General features: G+C 35.4%; 5 protein-coding genes across 5 annotated transcripts; 4 read left to right on the top strand and 1 right to left on the bottom strand.

Annotated features, from left to right (window-relative positions):
• The first annotated feature begins 282 nt into the window (after positions 1-282).
• ERF4 (ethylene responsive element binding factor 4) lies at positions 283-1201 on the top strand. The gene has a single exon (XM_018124527.2). It carries the CDS (start codon positions 454-456, stop codon positions 982-984), a length of 531 nt encoding a protein of 176 aa, XP_017980016.1. The 5' UTR covers positions 283-453; the 3' UTR covers positions 985-1201.
• A 3710-nt stretch (positions 1202-4911) lies between these two features.
• LOC18594048 (Yippee family putative zinc-binding protein) lies at positions 4912-7950 on the top strand. Its single transcript, XM_007021495.3, has 5 exons — positions 4912-5140; positions 6992-7035; positions 7337-7445; positions 7558-7613; positions 7698-7950. The coding sequence occupies exons 1-5, from the start codon at positions 5045-5047 to the stop codon at positions 7780-7782; spliced, it is 390 nt and encodes a 129-aa protein (XP_007021557.1). The 5' UTR covers positions 4912-5044; the 3' UTR covers positions 7783-7950.
• Positions 7951-8703: 753 nt separating this feature from the next.
• On the top strand, positions 8704-11818 carry LOC18594047 (transcriptional regulator ATRX-like protein). The gene is made up of 3 exons (XM_018124502.2): positions 8704-8957; positions 9427-11316; positions 11429-11818. Exons 1-3 carry the CDS (start codon positions 8907-8909, stop codon positions 11492-11494), a joined length of 2007 nt encoding a protein of 668 aa, XP_017979991.2. The 5' UTR covers positions 8704-8906; the 3' UTR covers positions 11495-11818.
• A 165-nt stretch (positions 11819-11983) lies between these two features.
• On the bottom strand, positions 11984-15100 carry LOC18594046 (ribosomal protein L11 methyltransferase-like protein). The gene is made up of 7 exons (XM_007021493.3): positions 14849-15100; positions 14670-14753; positions 14328-14468; positions 14026-14091; positions 13510-13677; positions 12838-13161; positions 11984-12272 (listed from the first exon to the last, which is right to left on the bottom strand). The coding sequence occupies exons 1-7, from the start codon at positions 15098-15100 to the stop codon at positions 12159-12161; spliced, it is 1149 nt and encodes a 382-aa protein (XP_007021555.3). The 3' UTR covers positions 11984-12158.
• A 133-nt stretch (positions 15101-15233) lies between these two features.
• PRA1.H (prenylated RAB acceptor 1.H) lies at positions 15234-17230 on the top strand. The gene is made up of 4 exons (XM_007021492.3): positions 15234-15699; positions 15926-16062; positions 16390-16461; positions 16542-17230. The coding sequence occupies exons 1-4, from the start codon at positions 15269-15271 to the stop codon at positions 16610-16612; spliced, it is 711 nt and encodes a 236-aa protein (XP_007021554.3). The 5' UTR covers positions 15234-15268; the 3' UTR covers positions 16613-17230.
• Positions 17231-17541: the final 311 nt, after the last annotated feature.

Genomic DNA, 17541 nt, shown 5'->3' with positions numbered 1-17541 from the left:
TGTTATGAAACTGTGATCCCTTCCTTCCTAGGTGCATAACTTTCTTTCTTTCTTTCTTTTTTTAATTATATAACTTGTTAAAAAACAGGAAATTAGTGCTATAAAACTGCCAAAATTCTTAAATTTAGACAAATTTTAGCAATAGTGAATAGAATAAAATAAGGCCAACAAAAACAAGACAAATTAAGCAATTAGTATGACAGATGTAATTAAATTGATACTATCAGAAACAAGTGGTGCAAAATGATTAGTAGCCGGAATCGACTTAAAGTGGTTCGGGCAACAGAAAACCAACTCCCACAGATACTGCTTTGACTGCACACAACAAAGCGCCGATACGATGCGTATGGGTGCTCAGCTTCCTCTATATAAGCCAGCCCCCTCTTCTCCGTCCTTTGTAAACCAATTTCACTTTCCTGCGTTCTACAATTTGAAAAGGAAAAAAAGAAAGCCATGGCTCCGAGATCAAAAGCCAGCCCGGTTAACCCGATTTCCGACCCGACTTCCAGAGAGATCCGTTACCGCGGCGTTCGAAAGCGCCCATGGGGCCGTTACGCGGCGGAGATCCGGGACCCGAGAAAAAAGACCCGAGTCTGGCTCGGTACCTTCGACACAGCCGAGGAAGCAGCGCGTGCATACGATGCGGCGGCACGCGAGTTCCGTGGCGCTAAAGCCAAGACTAATTTCACGGACAACAACAACAACGACTTCACCCGCAGCCCCAGCCAGAGCAGCACCGTGGAGTCGTCTTCTCCGCCGCCGCTAGACCTCACTCTCGCCAACGCGAGTTTTTCGCTCCCCGTGACGACGCATCGTCCGGTGTTTTTCTTCGATGCCTTTGCATCTACCGGTGCGGGCTGCCCGGACACCTGTGGAGCCCATAGCGATTCGGATTCGTCGTCGTCGGTTGTTGATTTCGAAGGAGGGGTGCAACGGAGAGTGTTTGATCTTGATCTTAATCAGTTACCAGCTGAGATGGATTGATTTTCCCTTTTGGTTGGATGTCGTTTTGAGGTTTAATTCTCTGCGATTTGGCGTTCCTATGCTTTCTTTTTTTGGGTTAAAAGCTGACATGTAATGTATATAACAATGTAACTCCTGAAGATCTATTTTTGGCAACTTGAGAAAATTTTCTCAATGTTGTTTCTACTCTTATTATGATTAAATTTTAATAACGAAATTAAATATTTTTCTTATCTAATTTATCTAGCTCTTTATTTATTTTTTGTGGAAATGGAGATCAATTACCGTTACCAAACAAACTGATTATTAATGGTATAATAAAATAGATTTACTATAGTTAATTTATTATTAATGTTATGAATTTTAATACATAAAAAATATTATCGGATCCGGTATTTTCAAAGAGGTTGATTAATATGTTCATTTCATAAAACTATTTTAATTAAATTAAAAAATTGTATGAAAAAAAATTATTTCCTGAATATCACTTTTAACCCACTGATGGTAAATATTTCGTTATTCTTCTGAATTTTCCTTTTTTTTTAACAAAAAAAAAAGTTTTCTTGTTACTGTTACTCTATCTGGGATCCCGGCCGTCCAGGCAACCAAGCGACACGTCTATGTCAAAGTTTAGGTTGCTTTGCGAGAGGTTCGGCGGGTGAAAGAAAATCATGTGGGGTGACATCACCGCGGGTCCCATTACGTACGGAAACCGCACTCAGTACGTAATGAGAAAAAAAAGAAGATCGGCTGCTCCGCCGAATCAAAAATATCTGCTAGAGATCAAAGCCGTCTATTGGATCTGATTCCATGGGCGGTTTTAGATCCAAGGGTTGAGAAGTGAGGAGCGTGTGGGCGCACTTGGTAATGGTATTCTTTAAGAGAGGAATCGACGGCGGGAAGTGAGAGGCGGGAATCAAGTGGGTAATGGGGTCCAATTTTAGCGGGGGAAGAAATTCCGTGTTGACGAGGTTCATGTCGGGATTTCGGTTGTCGTCACGTGCACCTTCGCCGCCCAATTAAATATTTTACTGTATTGCATTTTTTTATATTATTAATCGGGGACTTACGCGAGAAAGGAATAGGAAAAAATAATAAAGCCAATTTTTTCTTTTTTTTTTTTGGCAATTTGTAATAATACATCATACCTTTTAATATGAAATGGCTAGTGGCTACCATTTTTATATATTTAGCAGCACGTGCTAGCAATTAGTTACCCTTTGTGGACGTTACCTAACCAAACGAGTATATCAATGTAAATAATTTTTTTACTGTTTAATTAATATAAAATTTTTTTATTGTAATAATTTTGATTTAAAAAACAAGGGGTCCACACGTGAAACAGTCTTCAAAGAGGTGACCCCGGCGGCCGCTTTTGCAGTGGGCCCCAGTCTTCGTGTCGTCTTGAATCCGCCAACATAACTTTTATTTCTTGCCAAATGTTATAAGTGCATTTGTTAAGATAATTTTTTAAATGAAATTCAAAATTAATTTTAATAACTGCTTTACCCAATTATCATTCGCCACTTGTCTCGTTTCACGTGAAACTTTTGTACGGGTACTTTTGGGCGGCTGAGAAAGGGGCTGTAGGCTTAGGGTGACATGTCCGAAGGTGAGTGACAGTTCAGCCGGCTGGTCGCCATTTGGACTAGTTGGGGCCGCAAGTGATGGGGACTGGCGACGCGGTTGTGTGAAACGTTGTGGATATTTTTTGAATGCGGAAATGTGTCCGCTTTTAAAAATTTTTAAATTGCTTGTTGTTTTTTTACGTGGCAGAGTTTGGGCGGCTGAGGAGTATTGCTGACTTGCAGTGTTACTTGACTGACTGTCCCCATTTATTTCTGTAAGTATGATTTTTTTTTTTATAATTGAAGATGGGAAATTCGAGTATATTTTTTAAGTAAGAGAGATTATGTATCAATTAATGAAATAAATATTTGAATATATATGTATAATTTTATTTATATTTTTATATAAAAATATAAAAAAATTAATATACTTATAAGTTATAAAAATTCAATTTTGTGCATAGTTATAGAAAAATTATATTATTTATTAAAATTCTTTAAATTTCGAGATGATATTTATATAAATTAAATACTGTTTAAATTTAATATGAATAATATTTTTGAATGCATTAAAATCATCATCTAATTATATAGTTAGTACATTGTCTATTTTTAAATTTACTAAAAGTAACATATTAAGTAAATATTTTTAAAATAATAATTTAATTAATAAGCCTTAATCATAGGTGAGACCCAAGCCCAAAACTTAGTACTTGTTTAGCCTTTTTTTTGTTTTTTCAACTTATCTTGAATTCGAATCAAATAAAATTTTGAGAAGTTTAAAAAAAAAAAATTTTACAAAATAAAGAAAAACTCTAAAGGAAAGGTATTTTTTTTCATCTTTTAAAAACACATCAACTTTTAAGAGAATTTTTCTTTTTGTTTCAAAATGTCCCAATCTATTAAAAATAATCTCAACATTATCCTTTCAAAAAATACACTCTCTTTCTTTTAAGTTAGATAAAAATGGTTTTTTATATTTTCAAAAAATTGTTCTGGATAGATAAAAAAATAAAGTTAACTTTTTTACATTATGAAGAAAGAAATTTGTGATTAATTGAAAGTTAATTATTAAATACTCTTTTATGGTAATTTAAATTTAAATTATAATATATATAAGTTGTTTTATCCAACAACTTATCGATAAAAAATAGCTTATAAAAATAAATTTATCAAATCATTTTAACTTAATTTTTACTATTATCTTTCATAAGAGTTTCATAATAAACGAGGTCTTATTGTTATTTTATTTTTTTACATAATGTTTTGAAAAAAAAATTGAATTATTCAAAAAATTAAATAAATTTTTATTTTTTATTACATTTGATCAAGCTCTGTATTTAAAACTTATATCAAGAGGTCATTTGAATTAATAAATAATTAATTATCATTAATCAAAATAATTATTATCATTTTATACCCTTAACACCCTAACGTAAAGGGTAAAAATGTTACAAGATTAGTCATCATATCACATCTTATATGTGTCATGTCAACGTCACTTGAAAAAAATAATAAATAATATTTTAATTGACAACAATTAGTCAACTATTAATAATTGAATGAATATGATAAAGAAATAAAAATCTATTTAAAAATTTTCAAATAATTCAAAATATTTTAATATATTATATATTTTTCATTAATCTGCCGTTTTCTCCAAAAGAAAATAGGAAACCAACATTGCCATGTGATGATATTATATTGTATTTAATTAAATAAGTATCACGTTTAAAATGAAATGAATCCAAATCACTTCCTAGTGAGAACAGCATGATGGTAGTCATCAACTACGGGGCCATAACCTTGGAGCCAGATACATTGGATAGTTCCTTCCTTCCCAATTCCCATAACTTCTCTCAACTAGTCAATCCCCAAGCTTTTCACCAAACCCATTGCTTGGCTCTTTCTCATCCTCCTTTCCTTAGCCTCCTCTTATTGAATTGATTATTAGAGGCAATGAAGCCATAAAAGCAAGAATTTTGAATGAAAAAATGACTAGAATTTCACTATTTTAATCGGTATTGTTAAAATATAACGAGACATTAATCTGTTTTTAACACCAATTATTCAAGTTTAATTTGATATTATCAACTAAAGGGTGTGAGAAATCAATAATTACTAAGAAATTTAGCACTTTTGCCAAGTTCTATTCTCATGGCACATAAATACATATCCTTTGGTTCTTGGCATTTACTTTTAATTAAGAACAAATCCAATGGATGGATGTAGATATCTGTGAACAACAACTTCACACTGGATTCTTTAGGATACCACAAGCCCAATCCAACCTAACCAAAGCTGAGACTTGACTAAAATGGTTCATGGGCTTTTTCTTGCCACTATCCTTATCACCACCAAAGCTCTTATCATAAAGTGTACAACTCATGTACCTCTGCACTTAATCCCTCCCCACCTCAGTAATCTCACTTTATTTATCTTCGAAACTGAGATTCTGCCATAGCTGTGAAAAGAACAGAACAGCAACAAAACAAAAAAAGAAGAAGGGGAAAATGGGAAGGATATTTGTGGTTGAGCTTGATGGAAGGTCTTACAGATGCAAGTTTTGTAGAACTCACTTAGCTCTCCCTGAAGATCTTGCTTCCAGGGTACCCACTTTTTTCTTTCTCTCTCTTTCTCTTTTCATTTCTCAGCCCTTTGTTTTACAATTATCATCGAACAACCCTTTTTGGTGGTAAAAGTTGGTTCTTTTGGAAATTATTGATGGAAGAAAGTCTTAAAGTTGAGAACTTTTGATGTGTGGATAGCAAGATAACATTAGAAGCATGATAAAGAAGTACTATTTGGTTTTGTGATGGTTGTTGATGATAGGTTGTGTAATGAATATGAGTGTATTTGCAAATGTAATTGGCATTTAATTAAAGATGATATATAAGAACCTCAAAGTTTAGGAAGGCAATAGTTGAAGAATGAAGCAAGAGAAAAGTGGTGAATTGGCGGAAAAAAAGGAAAAAATTGTGAAATTTCGTTCAGAATTTATTAAATTAGTAATTTTGTGATCAAATTTTGTTGATTCATATGGGATCACAACTGTGGATATCACAGTTCAGAATCAACTACATAAAAAGAGTTACACCAAAATTACCTTACCTAAGGGTCTTGGGTTCTCTTAAGATGGGAAATTTTCTTTGCTTGATGTAATCATTTATGCCATGCCTAAAGGCCTCGTGTTCTGAAGATTACCTTACCTATAAATTAATTTGCTTTTCCTGTTAGCTGTTGTTCGATGTATCAATTATGCCTTGTGTCCTTGCTTGGCTTGTTTCAAATGTTAAATGCATTGTGTGCACATTGTGGACTGAAGTTTTTGATTTACCTTCTAAAGATACATTGCTTTCTCCGAATACATTGCTTCTGGGCATTGTTGTCTGCAGTATGGGGATCGTGGAACCTTCCATGTTGAAAATTCTTTGTTGTGCTATTTCTTTCTCACATGTATCTTTTTCTTAATTGTAATGAGTTATCCCTGGTAACACCACTTAGTATCCAGGTTATAGTCAGTCGTTCTTTTAAGTTGAAGCCAACAAAGCCATCTTCTAGGATACCTTAGAATTCCAAGAAAACAGAATATGCACTGGTGTGAAAATGAGGGTTCTTTTTTGTTGTTAGTCATAATTGAATGGAAATATTATTCTCAGTAATCACAAACTATGGTCATGTACTTACTCAATGCTAATTGGTATTTCCTCATTTCTGAGCAATTTTAAGGAGTTTGTATGCATACCTGGGCTTCTAAATAGGTCCATATGTTCTCCTGATCAGTTTTCTATGGGCAATCCAAGGATAGCAGCAAGGGACAACCTTGGAAATAGGACAATACAAGAATCACCAAGATTGATCCCCAATCCAATTATTTATGGAGATGGTTTCCACCTTTTTCAATGACCTCATGACAACACAAGAATTACCAAGATCATTTCCCAATCCCATTTTTTGTGGAGATGGTTTCCACCTCTTCCAATGACCCCACTCAAGATTAAGATGATATATTCAATCCTGAAAACTACACAATATAGGGATGCTGCATGCTTTGAAATCTGTAAGATTAGCTAAATAAAAAATATACTTTCAGTATCAATATAAAGCAGCTCTGATGAACATGTATGTAGATTTACTTTTAGACCACTGCAGAGTATCAGTCCTTATTACTAATTATCTGTTAAATTGGATACTAATTATCTGTTAAATTGGTGTTTCTATTTGTATTTTTAGATGGTTAGTTGATTCTCTATTGCTCTCTCGCACATATTTCTTCTCTAGTTTTTCCATCACTATGTGTGTGTGAGAGAGAGTTTATTGATATACAATTAGTTTCTCTCAGCTGCACACCTTGCTTCTTAATTTTTCATTTTCTTATTTTATTCTGATATAAACAATGCATACAGTTGAACTCCCTGCTAGTTTGCTAACACTTTTTGCCATTTTCCCTATTTATTCAGTCTTTCCATTGTCGCAGGGGGAAAGCCTACCTCTTCAACAATGCGTAAGATCTCACAATTTCTTCAATGATTGATTGACTGAAAATCTTTTGTTGATGGCAAATCATTTCTTCACTGATTTTTTTTTCAAAAGGAATTTGCTGTTTTTATTCAACCACCTAAACCTGCTGGCAAATTCTTCTAGCTGTTTTGATTTCTGCAATACTGAAGCTATTGTATTATGATTCTGTAATCTTTACAAAAGCCATGCATCTTCGAAATGTCATAAGGGACATTTTCCTGTGAAATGCTTCATAATCAGATGGATGCTTTGAGTTGCTTAGTGTTTAGAGTTTCATACTTCAGGGTGAACATAACAGTTGGAGCCTTAGAAGACAGGGTGATGATTTCTGGAATGCATACTGTGGCAGATATATTTTGCTGCTGCTGTGGACAAATTGTTGGCTGGAAATATGTAATATCTCTCTCTAAGTTATACACTTATTTATTAAGATAAATTGAGATTGGCAGTGCATCTAGTACCCAAGATGTAGTCATAATCAAATCTAACCAACTTTGCTGGGCAGGAGGCAGCACATGAGAAGAGTCAAAAGTACAAAGAAGGAAAGTTTGTTCTCGAGAGGTAGAACTTTTTACCTTTGGTTTTCATTATTTGTCCTCGAAAATGAAACATCATATAGGTTTATTTGTTGTTTGCACGAGACAGGGGGAGGATCGTTGATGAAATCGACTTCTCATCAGAAGTATACATTGATACCCGTCCTAGCATGAGTGACAGCGAAGATGCTTAGGTTGTAACAACTGTTTCATTATGTAAATCTACCAATAGCAGGTGTAATTTTGTACATATCTGAGAATAATGTAATAATTGCCAGGGAAGATTAGGTATTGCAACTTGATTCCTATGAGAAAGTACTTCAACTATGTTACAAGTTTAATTCATGATATTGTTTTGATAACTACAAGCCTACTCTCAATCCCTTGATGTTTCTGATTCAAACCTTTCTATGCTCTTTCTGGCATATCACTCTGGATTCTACATATCCCACTTTAACCTGAAATTTTGTTCTTTCTTTACTTGGGGACCATGCCCTAAAAACTAACAGAATAATAATGGATTCCTCGCTCCACTTTCCCCCCTCGTTAACAATTCCAGGATGAGCTTGATTACACGTACAAGTAAATGTGAAACTACCCAAACTTTCTCAAGTTATTTTGCTCATGCAAACATAAAATCCCTTTATTCATAAATAAATAATTTTGAGATGAATTTTTGGATACATAATTTATATGATAAGACTGTAATTAACATATATAAAATGTTATATTGAAGTATTTCCCAAGATAAAAGAGAAAAGAAAATTTTGGGAAATGAAATGTATATTCCATGTTCACATCAACAAAAATAAAAGACAAAAAAATAAATAAACTTTTGGGTTGTGTTATTTTTTCTTAATGTTTTCAAATTTATTTTTACATATTAATCACACTGCAACATAATAATTTATTCCGTATTTTTATTATTATTATTATATTTTTAGAATTTAAAATTAAAACTTTATTATTTATGTGTAAGATAAAAAAGTAATAATTATATATAAAATATAAAGTAGAAAATAAAATTAATAACTTTTATGGGAAGCATAACAAGGGCAAGCCGGTTTTGATAATGTCAAGAGCCATCGTGTTTTCATCCATTTGTTAAGGTTGCCAAACTCTTCCAAAGAACAGAAAGCCAGAACAGCTTTCTTCTTCTTCTTCTTCTTCTGTCTTCCAAATTTCTTTCCTTTTCCATTTAATTATTCATCAATTAACCTTCTTGTTGTTGATTTCCTTTCTACTTTTTTGGGTTTTCTTTTTTCCTTTGTTTTGCGGTGTTGCAGATAAAAGGTAGAGAAAAGGCGAACAATCAGAGATGGGAAAATCATCTTCTTTAAAGAAGAAACGTTCCAAAAATTCATATAAGGTATTTTCTTTCTTCCTGTTAAAATGAGAATTCTTTTTCTTTGATGGGTTTCATTTTTGCTGTTTATTTTTTTGGTCAATTATTACCTGCAATTCATAGTTGAGTGGTTTAAAGATTACCCTTTGTTGGGATGCGTAGGAAACTTAGGAATATTAAAGAAATTTGAGATCTTAGGCTCATGTTTTTGGTATTTTGTTCTTAGAAGAGTGAAAATTTTAAGCTTTGGGTTTATTGGGCTCTAGGAAACTGAAATTTAAGAAATTCAGACTGATATTTTTTGTTATTTTCCTGTTTAATTTAAAAATTTGAACTTTGAGTTCGTGTGTATTTAATTGGGTGATTTGATTGGCTAATTGATAACCCTTTTGTTAGTAACTAAAAACATCATTTAATGTTTGAATAAAAAGGTAGGCTGAAAAAGGGTTCTTAATTTCTCTCCCTATGTATGCATGTGCATTGTTCATTTTAGTTGCGAACAAGGAAGAGAAATAAGGTTAAGAGCAGGAGAAGCAAGTCCAAGAAGCTTCGATGTCGACGTGACGGTTCTGTTTCTTATTCGGATGATAGTGATTCGAGAAGTTTGGCATCTGTTTCATCCTCTAGTTCTGAGGATGATTATAGAAGTCGAAGGTCCCGATCTCGTAATAGGAAGGATGTGAAAGGTGGTAAGAAGAAGGCTAGAAGGCGGTCCTCCAGTAGGGAAAGTAGTGGGGATTCTCCTCCTGTAAAGAAACATAAAGGATCAAGGAGGGGTAATGATTATGCAAAGAAGAAGAGAACAAGTAAGAAGAAGAGGTCTAGGAGAGATGTGAGTGCAAGTTTTAGGAGTAGTAGGTCATGGAGTTGCTCAACTTGTCGGAGTGGCAGTAGTAGTGGCAGTGATGGGATTGGATTGAAGAGAAGGGGTAGGTCTGAAAGGAAGGAGAAAGATGGAAGAAGGTTGGAGAAGGTTAAGAGAGGAAGCAAAAGGAGTAGGGACAGATCAAGGAGTTGTTCTTCTTTCAGTAGGTATAATGAAGGTAGTGATGATCCTATTGAGGAGAGATTTATGGAGGAGAGCAATTCAAGACGGCTGAAATCAGTTATTACTGTTGTTAAACAAGAAAATGAAAGCAGCAGAGAATTGAATACTGATGAGCCTAAAGAAGAAGTTTATGATTATGATGATTACCCATCCTGCAGAAGCAATGATAGTAATGATGGCTGTAGTTGGAGGGAGTTACCTCAGCGTTCCCATGTTGTATCTGAAACAAAAAGGCCTCTAGATGATGAGGAAGGAGAAGTTTCTAACATCAGAACAAGCAGTGTTGAAGAGAGTGGCAAGGATTGTCATTCTAGGTATGATGGGGTTGGAAAAAATGATGACTTGAGGGAAAACAATAAGGTTTCAAGTGCCACTGGTGGTTTAAATGGTGATGATATGGAATCAATTTTAAGACAACGTGCACTGGAAAACTTAAGAAAGTTTCGTGGAGGGCTCCAGACAAGCATAAACCCTCCAATTACTCGGAATGATAAGACTGATGGTGATCTTAAAACACCATCCTCTGTGAACACTGACCCATCTCAAATCAAAACCCCTAAAGGAGAAGATGCTGGAGTGGTGATTGCAAGCCAAGTAAGACAACAGATTAGACAGCCTCCAGTTAGAAGAGAGTCCACCATTCTTCCTAAGAATGATAGGAAGATTTCACATCTGAATGATGATGGCAAAGATTCTGGGATTGTGAGGAGCAATGTTGCTTCTCCACCGGCTCAGGTGGTTCCTGCTGGTGTTCCTAGAGTAGAGGTCAATACAGCTATTAATTCTGTTTCTAATAAGTCCAAGTTGGTTACCTCACGAATAGGATGGGAAGCACCTAATACTTACACTACCCAAAAACGAGAAGCTGCTGCACAAGAACCTTCTCAAGCCAAGTTGGTTTCCAAGTGTAGTGAGAACGAGGGTGGTTTAGAAACTGCCCAAACTGTGAAACCTCCTGAGAACAGTGCAGCTATCAATTCTATTTCTAATAGGCCAAAGTCAGTTAAATTGCGAGTAAGACAGGAATCACCTAATACTTATACCACCCAAAATCAAGAACCTGCTGCACTAGAATTTTCTCAAGCTAAGTTGGTTACTGAGAGTAGTGTGAATGAGGGTGGTTTAGGAACTGCCCAAACTGTGAAACCCCCTGAGTGTGGCAATGATGGTGGTAAAGTTAATAATACCCATGATTCTGCTTGTGATAAGCCACCCTCTTCTTCTATACCTACGTCTGGTGATATCAGTTCAGATAAATTGGAAGATGAGACCAAGGATGGTTCACAATTTCAGCAAAAGACAATGTCTGTGATGCGTGGTGGGGAAATGGTACAGGTTAGATATTAACCTGTCATAAATTTTGTATATTAAGTCTCCTAACCTTTAACCATTGATCTATTTATTTCTTTTAAGTGGTATTTTAATATTGTTAAATGTTCTTTTCCAGGTGAACTACCAGGTCTATATCCCTAAGAGAGCCCCTGCTTTGGCTAGGAGACAACTCAAGCGCTGACGTTTTATCTAATGATTTGATTTAAGGGATGACTTGAGAGCTGCAGCGAACTAAAATTTTGCCTGCTACATCAGTAGAAGGATATTTCTGCTGTTAAAAGAGTGAACAATAGTAGACCTTCTGATTTCTGATTGACCTGTAGTACAGCAGCTATAGCTTTTATAAGTAGGGAAATTGATTGTGCAGTATATTTTGGTAACATCGGGCTCTATAGTCTGTTACAGTGCCATAATTATTCTAATGTGGTAATAAATTATATCTTAGCGGACTTGCTTAAATATAAGATGTATTGACAGCTGCTGCTTCATGGCTATTTCAGGGATAGATTTTTTTCTCCCTTTTTTGGTTTGCGGTGGGGGAGTATATGGTAGATGACATCCCTAGCCTCCCTTTGCTTGTTTGTAATGAACTCAACTATGGATATGATAGCTTTGAGGAAATAAGGTTCACTCGTCATTTAGAACTAAGCTAAAGCAAGCGAAATTGAACTTGGGACAACAGAATTGGATCTTATTTCATTACATATGTTATCAGTGATATAATAACAACATATCTAATGACATTCTGCAAGATGAAAAGATTGTAGTACACGAGATGCCCATCAGGTGCCAAGCTCTTAAACTGACCATTTTTGTTTCTTCTTGTTTGGACACTAAAATGTCCTTCAGCTGCCAGTCAGAATAATTTTCTTTGTACCACTTAAACAAGCCCAATCGTCCATCTCTGACACTGATATGTTGTCCAACAATGGAGAATATCGATCTATGATGTCAGGAAGCTGCATAAAACATAATTTAAGATAAGGTCCAAGCACCTATGAGGTGATACAATGAAATAAGATATTGGTGAGAAGTGTTTGCAAAGACAAATGAGAAGTTTATGTGACCGCATGGTTTCTCAAGTTAAATGAGTTTAGCAAGAACAGTTTGGTCTAACTGTGACTTGATCTATTCTACACCCTATGGGGATGTTCACACAAAAAGGGTAAATGCACTTGAGTGTTCAGCAGTTGGCAGATATTGAAAACCAGTGAAGACTGGAACTAATGTACGCTACATGAAATGTGTATATACACAAAATCAAATCATAAAACGATTTTTGTTGCTGATTACTGTAACCAAATTGTAGTCCATCCCCTTCAAAGGTGGGGTACTTTGGGGTTCGTTCTTGAGGTTCATTCGGATGTGCTCTCTGAGTGGAAGAACACTCTCAAGATAAAGTTGCAGGTACACATCAAATTTCCACTTTGCGCAAAGCCATAGTTATCATAATCAACCATACCGATCAAATATGTAGTTTTAAATCATGCCAACAAAAGTTAATCAACTAAGCTAGGAAGATACCTGATCAGATAGAATACCAGATAGACCAATTGCTGCCCCAGGCTCAGCATGAGAGACAATATCATCTGCCAATTCTAGCAAAGGGTTTAAAAGTATATTTGCGATGATCACATCATATTTTTCTGGTTCAGATTCAACTACTGGCTCACATAAACTCTGGTTTTCATCATATTTCTGATCATCAATTGAAGGAGAGGAAGTATTGCCAGAAACCAGGCGTAATTGCAATTTTTCAGGTCCTATGTTGTTCAGAGCAGCATTCTGACGTGCAGATGTTATTGCTAGAGGATCTATATCAATTCCAACAGACAAAGAAGCACCAAACTGCAGTTCACATCATTATTGAGAAATTAGTGTGTGAGGATCAGCAGACACAACATATTGCCAAACTATTGACAAGAATTCTAAATCACATGTGAGCATATCATCTCATAGCAAGAAGATATGAGAAAAGTAGGAGACATATACGCATGGAAGATGTATTAGAGAACTCAAAATTGATCAAATATTTATCCAAGCTCTATTACAAACAACATATCATAGAATAAATGGTTACAAAAATGGAATGGAAGGTAAAACCAATATTGGTACCTAGAAATGTTTACTGATAACTCAGATTGACAAGGTTTTATTATAGTTACCATTCCAATGATATAATGAAGACTTAATTACCTTAAGTGCTGCAATTGACAAAATCCCAGAACCTGTGCCATAATCCAAGAAACGTTCCCCTCCTTTTATCAATCTTTGTAGCAGCAATAAACACAATCTAGTAGTTGGGTGCTCCCCAGTTCCAAATGCCAATCCAGGATTCAGAATAATATTCATTGCTTGAACATCCTAAAGGAATGAAAACAGACACATTTATATTTGTTGAATTCACCCAAAAAATAATATTCTTCTATCTACACAGAAAATAAGAGTTCTACTCTGTACGAAAATTGAGGTGATTATCTGCAGGAAGCTAAACGATTGACATGTGCAGATGTAAACACACGCTTTGCTTTATATAGATGCTTAGCTAACTTGCAATATTGTCCTCACTTAAAAGGAGTTTACATTAAAGGCCTACTACAGTCAAGTAGGCCTACTAGATTCTGAAGAAATAGTAAAGAGGGCAGTTGTGTATGTATGATAAATACAGATTACAACAAAACCTTAAGAGAAGGTAACTGGATATAACCATACTGGGGTAGTCTTCCACTCAGGAACAACCCAAAGTCCTTCAGTAACTTCAACTGAATCAAATGATTCCTGTCTCAAATCAAAACAAAGATTCAAATTATATTATGAAAGAAGTTAGATTTTATCATCACCATAACCAACTCTTTGTTTCCTGTTTTTCTCCTTTTAAATCACAAGTTATTACCATAATTAAAATTCTATTAGAAAATAAAAAAAGTTTTTTTCTCAATTATTGCCACACACAAAGCAGGTGCCTTGGAAAGCTAGTTGTACTAAACCAGAGAGAATGAGAAAAGTAAACTAACCTGAGTTTTCTTTATCCAGTCATAATGCTCACCTGTTGTAACTTCATAACTTGGTATCTCTTTTAAGCCTAGAGAATCAGCAGCCTGTGAAATGCATACATCCACATCTTCGGATTCAGGAAATATGGACTCCATGCATATCTGCATAAGAAATACCAATTATACAAAATTTGTTCTTTAAAAACATCTTTCAAAAACCTTTTCTTAAAACCATTAATTAAGAAGCAAATTCACAAGCTTGGTCACTCATTCTTCTTGCACAAGAACCTTGAAAACAACCCAAAAAAAGCCATACTTTACAATAAAAATCGTGTCTTCAAGAAAAAGAAAAAAAAGGGTAACCTCTTTGGAAGTGTCGCAATTGTTATCTTCATCCACAGTGGTTGAACTTGCACCAAAGCACATAAGAGCTTCAGAAAACATATCCTAAACAAACCCAAACCAATAAATAAATAAATAAATAATTCATCTACACAACAAAACCCAAAATAGAAAATGAACCATTGAAATTAAAAGCTTACAGCAATCTCTTTTTGACATTGAATACGCACAGTGATATAAGGAGATAGTAAGGTAGAAGATTGAGGTTCAGTTACTGAAGTGTAACCATGAGAAAATGGAAGAGAAGTCTCTGCGGGAATCAATGGTTGGATTTTGGGGTTGATGTTTGTGAAGAGGAGAGTGAGAGGTGGGTGAATGAAACGGCGTGAGAGAGTGGAGAATCCATAGCTGGAAGTTAAGGTAAGGTGCTTGAGGATATGTCTCAATGGCATTTTCTTTAAAGGTAAGAGCTTTGGGATTTTTGAACGTCTAGTTGGTTGGAATCCATGGCGGTAAATGGGTCATATAAAAAAAAATCTAATATTAAAAAAAATTACTGTATCCTTAAACCCCACAAAAAAAAAAAAGAAAATTAGAGAAAAAAATTACCCTCCCAAAAAATGGTCTTTTCCTCGAACCCATTATCTCTCAGCGTCCCCGACCCAACCTTCGAAACATGGCTCCGTGACTCCGGCTACCTCGACGTCATCGACGACCACCAGTCTGCCGCCGCAGCCACCGACCCTGCCTCAACAATTACCGAATCGACTACCACCATCCCAATCACCGGCATCCTTTGGGGCTATTTGGTCTCTTTATTTTCTCATTTATGGATTCTGCTCTCCCTCTTCACGCTCAACCCATTCTCCAAGCTCACCACCAACGATTTCTCCGGCGAAACTCCGTCTTGGACTAAAGGGTTTTTCGGGGATTGTGGATCCTACTCGTTTCCAGCTGCGGTTTCTCAGGCCAGGCTCAGGGTTCATGAGAATGTTAAGCGTTATGCTCGGAATTATGCCTCGCTTTTTATTCTCTTCTTTGCTTGTTCTTTGTAAGCTAAAACCCTATTTGTTCTTTGCTTTTTTTTTTGTGAATTTTTGTTGGTTTTGAGAATTATTTTGATTCTACTCTAGAATGAGGTAAATTCAGCTTTTAATTTTTCTGTTTGTTTCCTGAGAAAGTTGTGAGCACAAAAAACTTTGGATAGGTAAAACTTACGAAAGTAATGATTGCATAGCCAACTTAGTTAATCACTTGTTTTCTGTTGTTGTCAATAGGTATCAGCTGCCACTTGCACTTGTTGGGTTGATATCAAGTTTGGCACTCTGGGATTTGTTCAGGTTCTTTAGTGATAAATGGGAATTGGATGGATTTCCTGCCACTCAACAGGTCTTAATTCGCATAGCGCAGTGTGGTGAGTTCTCATAACCTTTTTTGTGCTTTTAAGAAGAATTGTTCATTGTGCTTGTAGAATTTACATGTAGAGCTTACTCAATGACTCAATGCCTCGTTTGTTATTTTGAATTTGCTAAAGAAGAGCCCTCCAGGGTTCAAAAAAAGAGTAGATTGTCCTGGGAATCTTAGTCAGAAGATTATGGTTTGGATGGACATTTTCTAATCAGTATGTATTCTCAATAATGAAATCAGTTAAGCATATTGACGCTGAAGGAAGGCGAGTGATAGCAGATAGAAGCTACTTTCTTTCGTTTTTATAACATTAACCTCGTCTCATCTTTTGCAGCTACTGCAGTTATTTTGGTATGGTTGAATGTTCAAATGGCTCTATGCTGTGCCCTTGGTGTCAGTTATATAGGTAAAATGTTACATATTCTTCTCTACTTTTATTGATATTTCTCTGATTTGTATGAACTTATAACTGTATGTGCTTTGTAGTTATGATTTTGCATGCTGCATTTCGGAAGCTGACTCCAGTAAAGCAACCTTCTCGAGGTAGACGAAAATAGGAAATCACATCAAACTAAACAAACATACGAGCAACCCCAGAATGTGGTTTTATTTTGCAGCCAAGAAATCAACAGCTTTTCTTCAATGAGATAGGGAAACAACCTCTGTAAAGCATAACAGCTTATATGCTAGATGATGCTTGTGTGATTCTAATCTTGGTCAGCACATGAAAAATGGCAAAAAAGGAAAATGCACTATTACTCAATAAACATGTGATAGAAGATCTTGTTTTGCAGTGTATCAACCATATGCTGATAGCTCTTCTATAACCTGTAAGGTTGTTTAGCGGGTTTTAACTTAGTATATTACGACGAGAAAGCTCATGCACCTTCTTTTTGCCCAGAAGTTGGCTAATTCATGCATAGTTTGCAGTTCTCCAGCTCTTGGCAGTCAACAACCTAAACTTTGCTAGTTGCAGAACTCGAATAGAATTTGAAGAGGTGAATATGAATTGAATTCCTAACTTTTTTTGTGCCAGTAATCTTAGGTCATAGGCTATTGCTCACAAATTTGTAACTAAGTCTAAACCATTATGGATGGTTTGTTGATCTTGTTGTTAAATGACAATCTCCCTTCATCCAGCCAGAAAAAGCTAAGTTGAACCCCTTTTGTGCTGCTGAGCAATGTGTAGAACTTACCGTAATTGAATGTTGCCCATGGCCACGTTCTCTAATATTTCTTGAGTTAATGCTGTTCATTTATAATCCTCCTTTGCGTGTAATGCTGTGGTCCAGACAGCCTTCATGATGCTTGAAGACATTGAAAGTGTTAATGCAACAGAAGCACTATTGATAATTTGACATACAGGTTTGCTAGCTCCATTGCGTTTAAACATATTTTCCAGTTTAGAAGGTGGGCAATAAGCCCAATATTATACTCTTTAGTTTAGCCAACACGAAATGCATCAATGACACGGGCTATTGAGCTG

The sequence above is a fragment of the Theobroma cacao genome, chromosome 7 (assembly GCF_053813885.1).
Source record: "Theobroma cacao isolate CCN51 chromosome 7, ASM5381388v1, whole genome shotgun sequence".
Lineage (NCBI taxonomy): Eukaryota > Viridiplantae > Streptophyta > Magnoliopsida > Malvales > Malvaceae > Theobroma > Theobroma cacao.
Note: the sequence above shows the minus strand (reverse complement) of the source record. Positions and strands in the feature narration are given on the sequence as shown.

Excerpts from the sequence above, each read along its gene's own strand:
- LOC18594048 (XM_007021495.3), top strand. The coding sequence starts at position 5,045 with ATGGGAAGGATATTTGTGGTTGAGCTTGATGGAAGGTCTTACAGATGC. Across the intron at positions 5,141-6,991 it reads CTGAAGATCTTGCTTCCAGG|TCTTTCCATTGTCGCAGGGG; the intron begins GTACCCACTTTT and ends CTATTTATTCAG. Across the intron at positions 7,614-7,697 it reads GGAAAGTTTGTTCTCGAGAG|GGGGAGGATCGTTGATGAAA; the intron begins GTAGAACTTTTT and ends TGCACGAGACAG.
- ERF4 (XM_018124527.2), top strand. The coding sequence starts at position 454 with ATGGCTCCGAGATCAAAAGCCAGCCCGGTTAACCCGATTTCCGACCCG.
- LOC18594046 (XM_007021493.3), bottom strand. The coding sequence starts at position 15,100 with ATGCCATTGAGACATATCCTCAAGCACCTTACCTTAACTTCCAGCTAT. Across the intron at positions 14,469-14,669 it reads ATTGCGACACTTCCAAAGAG|ATATGCATGGAGTCCATATT; the intron begins GTTACCCTTTTT and ends TTTCTTATGCAG. Across the intron at positions 13,678-14,025 it reads CTGAGTGGAAGACTACCCCA|GATGTTCAAGCAATGAATAT; the intron begins GTATGGTTATAT and ends TCATTCCTTTAG.
- PRA1.H (XM_007021492.3), top strand. The coding sequence starts at position 15,269 with ATGGTCTTTTCCTCGAACCCATTATCTCTCAGCGTCCCCGACCCAACC. Across the intron at positions 16,063-16,389 it reads AATTCGCATAGCGCAGTGTG|CTACTGCAGTTATTTTGGTA; the intron begins GTGAGTTCTCAT and ends CATCTTTTGCAG. Across the intron at positions 16,462-16,541 it reads CCTTGGTGTCAGTTATATAG|TTATGATTTTGCATGCTGCA; the intron begins GTAAAATGTTAC and ends TGTGCTTTGTAG.
- LOC18594047 (XM_018124502.2), top strand. The coding sequence starts at position 8,907 with ATGGGAAAATCATCTTCTTTAAAGAAGAAACGTTCCAAAAATTCATAT. Across the intron at positions 8,958-9,426 it reads GTTCCAAAAATTCATATAAG|TTGCGAACAAGGAAGAGAAA; the intron begins GTATTTTCTTTC and ends TGTTCATTTTAG. Across the intron at positions 11,317-11,428 it reads GTGGTGGGGAAATGGTACAG|GTGAACTACCAGGTCTATAT; the intron begins GTTAGATATTAA and ends GTTCTTTTCCAG.